Genomic DNA, 4,677 nt, shown 5'->3' on the forward strand with positions numbered 1-4,677 from the left:
CACAGCCGAGGGAAGGTTTACCGTACAGTGAAGGAGAGACAGAGAGCACACCAGTGAGAGAGAGAGACAGACAGACACAATTCCCCCTTTGGAAGTTCCTGTTGAATCTGCATCCACCCCCCTTTCAGGCAGCGCCTTCCAGATCACAACAACTCGCTGTGTAAAAAAAATTCTCATCTCCCCCTCTGGTTCCGATTCCCTTCAATCTGTGTCCCTCTGGTTACCGACCCTCCTGCCACTGGAAACACTTTCTCCTTATTGACTCTATCCAAACCCCCTCATGATTTTGAACGTCTCGATTCAATCTCCCCCTTAACCTTCTCTGCTCTAAGGAGAACAATCCCAGCTTCCCCAGTCTCTCAACATGAACTGAAGTCCCTCTTCCCTGGCGCCATTCGAGTAAATCTCCCCCTCACCCTCCCCAAGGCCTCGCCTTCCCTCCTAAAGTGTGAGGCAGTCGGAATCGGACACAATTCTCCAGATGAGCTCCTTGTGTTTGTCTCTGCGGTGACTGTGTTGCTAAACCGTCCAGGTGAAGACTTACCTGCAGCACACCTCCTGGGGATCAATCCACAACGTAATCTCTTTGGGCAGTCTCAACTGGTTATATTCCAGATCACAGTCTTGACAAGCGAGCAACAAGGATGGGTCTGCTTTATGTTTCCTGTTTATCCGAATGCATCTACCAGGGAGAGAAAAAATATACTGAAGGATCCAAGAGGACAGACATTAGACCATCCAGAACCCTACTGGCCCTTTTCCCAAGTTGTACCAAGTCCTGTTCAGCCTTCACCCCGTCACTCACTGACATACATTAGCTCCCAGTCCAACAACGCCTCCATTTTAAAACTTTCATCCTTGTTTTCAAAACTGTCCCCACAACCCTCCCTATCTCTGTAACCTCCTCCAGTCCCTACAACCCTCCCCATCTCTGTAACCTCCTCCAGTCCCTACAACCCTCCCTATCTCTGTAACCTCCTCCAGTCCCTACAACCCTCCCTATCTCTGTAACCTCCTCCAGTACCCACAACTCTCAATATCTCTGTAACCTCCTCCAGTCCCTACAACACTCCCTATCTCTGTAACCTCCTCCAGTCCCTACAACCCTCCCTATCTCTGTAACCTCCTCCAGTCCCCACAACCCTCCCCATCTCTGTAACCTCCTCCAGCCCCTACAACTCTCCCTATCTCTGTAACCTCCTCCAGTCCCTACAACCCTCCCTATCTCTGTAACCTCCTCCAGTCCCTACAACCCTCCCCATCTCTGTAACCTCCTCCAGTCCCTACAACCCTCCCTATCTCTGTAACCTCCTCCAGCTTCTATAACCCTCTCTATCCCTGTAACCTCCACCAGCCCCTACAACCCTCCTTATCTCTGTAACCTCCTCAAGTCCCTACAACCTTCCCTATCTCTGTAACCTCCTCCAGTCCCTACAACCCTCCCTATCTCTGTAACCTCCTCCAGTCCCTACTACCCTCCCTATCTCTGTAACCTCCTCCAGTCCCTACAACCCTCCCTATCTCTGTAACCTCCTCCAGCCCCTACAACCCTCCCCATCTCTGTAACCTCCTCCAGCCCACACAACCCTCCATATCTCTGTAACCTCCTCCAGCCCTTACAACCCTCCCTATCTCTATAACCTCCTCCAGCCCCTACAACCCTCCCTATCTCTGTAACCTGCTCCAGCCCCTACAACCCTCCCTATCTCTGTAACCTCCTCCAGCCCCTACAACCCTCCCTATCTCTGTAATCTCCTCCAAGTTTCTATACCCCTCCCTATCTCTGTAACCTCCTCCAGCCTGACAACCCTCCCTATCTCTGTAACCTCCTCCAGCCCCTACAACCCTCCCTATCTCTGTAACCTCCTCCAGCCCCTACAACCCTCCCTATCTCTGTAACCTCCTCCAGCCCCTACAACCCTATCTATCTCTGTAACTTCCTCCAAGTTTCTATAACCCTCCCTATCTCTGTAACCTCCTCCAGCCCCTACAACCCTCCCTATCTCTGTAACTTCCTCCAAGTTTCTATAACCCTCCCTATCTCTGTAACCTCCTCCAGGCCGACAACCCTCCAAAATCTCTGCCTTCCTCCAATTGCAGCCCCTTGAGCATCCCCTGATTTCCATCGCTCCACCATTGGTGGCCGTGCCTTCAGCTGCCTGGGGCCCTAAACTCTGGAATTCCCTCCCGAGACCTCTCCACCTCTATCTCCCTTCCTTTAAGATGCCCCTAAAATTTCATTGTCTCAGCTTTAAAGGGGCTTTAAGCGGTTCAGCTGCTCATCCAAATTTAAAACTGAGCAGCGGCGCCCCCAGGTGGGGAAAGGGCGGTATTGCAGGGACAACTTCGAGCAACTTTCAAAACAAAGACAATCAATGAACTCTCTCCCCCATCCCCACCGCCTTTCCGATCCCCCTTTTCTCCAATAATTTATATAGATTTTTCTTTTCCCACTATTTCCATTATTTTTAAGTTTATTTCCATCAATTGTTTTATCTCTTACCTTCTAGCCTATTTCGATCCCTTCCCCCCACCCCACCCCCACTAGGGCTACCTGGTACCTTGCTCGTCCTGCTTTCTACCCTTAATGTCCCCATTAGCACATTCCTAAAATAATACCACCACCGTCACCACCTCTTTGCCCTTTAGTCCATGACATCTTTTGGTTATCTCCACCTTATCACTGGCCCTCTATCCAGCTGTACCTGTCCCACCCCCTCTTAAACCAACATATATTTCACCTCTTTTCTATTTTTCCTTAGTTCTGTTGAAGAATCATACGGACTCGAAACGTTAACTGTTTTCCTCTCCGCAGATGCTGCCAGACCTGCTGAGTTTTTCCAGGTATTTTTGTTTTTGTTTTGGATTTCCAGCATCTGCAGTTTTTTTGCTTTTTTCAAAACAAAGACTTGCATTTCTCTGGCGCCTTCACCACCCCAGGATGTCCCAAAACCTTTCACAGCCAATGAAATACTTATTCAAAAGTATGTTCACTGTGTAATGTCGGAGACGTGGCGGCCAATTTGTGCACAGCAAGCTCCCACAAACATTAATGTGGTAATGACCCAGATCATCTGTTTTTTTAGTGATGTTGGTTGAGGGGTAAATATTGGCCCCAGGACCTTCCCCCTGCTCGTCTTCCAAATAGTGGCCGTGGGATCGTTTACACCCACCAAGGAGGCAGACGGGAACTTTGGTTTAAAGTTTCACCTGAAGGCCAGCATCTCCCTTTGGCACCGACCCTCTGACAGCGCGGCGCCCCCTCGGCACTGGCGCTGTGGAGTGTCGGCCTGGATTATGGGGCTGAAGTCTCTGGGGTGGAGACTCAAACCCAGGACTTGTTCCATCTGCTCTCGCAAGTGGATGGACAATGTCCCTCAGCGCAATGCAAGAAATAATGAGGAGGGTCCTCCCTGGCCAATATTTTATACTCTTTCAGGGGCAAGGAATAGAAGGATATGGTGATGGGGTGAGATGAACAGGGGTGGGAGGAGGCTCGTGTGGAGCAGAAACACTGGCATGGAGCAGATGGGCTGAATGGCCCGTTTCTGTGCTGTAATATTCTAGCCATTGTACTGGGCGGCTCTGCTGTTTGCTTACCTGTATGCTTGTCCTTTGCTGGGATTGGCTGGGTACCAGTGATTCTGGTATTTTCTGTACAGTATCGCAGTGAGCTTCTCCCCAAACTCCTCGATCTTTTCCTGATGTAGCCTGCTGCGATTCCTGACCATGCTGACCAGGAAGGACACTCCTGCTCCGATCTCCTCCTTCATCGTCTCCTGGTGTATCTGCGGGGGAAAGGTGGGGGTGTTTAGAGATTAACCTGTTCAGAGTGTGTTACAGTCGGGGATGTTGGAGTTGGGTGAGGGAGGGGGGTGGGGAGAAGGGTGATGGAATATAGAGATCATGGTCTGGCTGCTGGAATGACCCCTTTGTGTCAACAACATCCCACCCCCACCACCAGCAACTCTTTTACCTGCCCCCCCCACAATAGTGCTGGCTGGCGAGCTATTTGACTGTGGTAGGCATTGCTGACAAGACCCTTCTGGAACACGCACCTGGATACAGACAGACTGTTTCCTCTTGTGTGTGGGGGAGACCAGAACTAGGGACCATCGATATAAGATCATCACTAATAAACCCAATGGGGAATTCAGGAGAAACCTCTTTACCCAGAGAGTGGGGAGAATGTGGGACTCGCTCCCACAGGGAGTGGTGGAGGTGAATAGTATCGATGTGTTTTAGGGGGAAGCTGGATAAACACATGAGGGAGAAAGGAATGGAAGGATAGGGTGATGGGGTGAGATGGAGAGAGGGGGGTGGGTGGGAGGAGGTTCGTGTGGAGCAGAAACACCGGCACGGAGCAGATGGGCCGAATGGCCTGCTGTATATCCGGTGAAGAACTCACATTTCTGTAACGCCTTTAACCGCTGCAAGATATCCCAAGGAGCCTCACAGCCAAATGACTCCCTTCCATTTATGAAGTGGGGGTCACCATCGTAATGGGGGGAAAGCAAAAGCCAATTTGCGCACAGCAAGATCCCAGAAAGGACAATGCGATAGTGACCCAGATCCGATTTTTATTTGACAGCGATATTCATTGGGGTGGGAGGGGGGTGGGTGAATATTAGCCCCACAACATTAAAACGGAAAACGTTATAAAGGTAAATGGGAGGA

The 4,677-nt window shown here is 50.5% G+C and overlaps 1 protein-coding gene across 1 annotated transcript; it reads right to left on the reverse strand.

Annotated features, from left to right (window-relative positions):
- Positions 1–540: 540 nt before the first annotated feature.
- LOC144674743 (protein BTG3-like) lies at positions 541–3,773 on the reverse strand. Its single transcript, XM_078535962.1, has 2 exons — positions 3,601–3,773; positions 541–682 (listed from the first exon to the last, which is right to left on the reverse strand). Exons 1-2 carry the CDS (start codon positions 3,771–3,773, stop codon positions 541–543), a joined length of 315 nt encoding a protein of 104 aa, XP_078392088.1.
- Between the last annotated feature and the right edge of the window lie 904 nt (positions 3,774–4,677).

This window comes from Cetorhinus maximus, unplaced genomic scaffold (assembly GCF_964194155.1).
Source record: "Cetorhinus maximus unplaced genomic scaffold, sCetMax3.hap1.1 HAP1_SCAFFOLD_781, whole genome shotgun sequence".
NCBI lineage: Eukaryota > Metazoa > Chordata > Chondrichthyes > Lamniformes > Cetorhinidae > Cetorhinus > Cetorhinus maximus.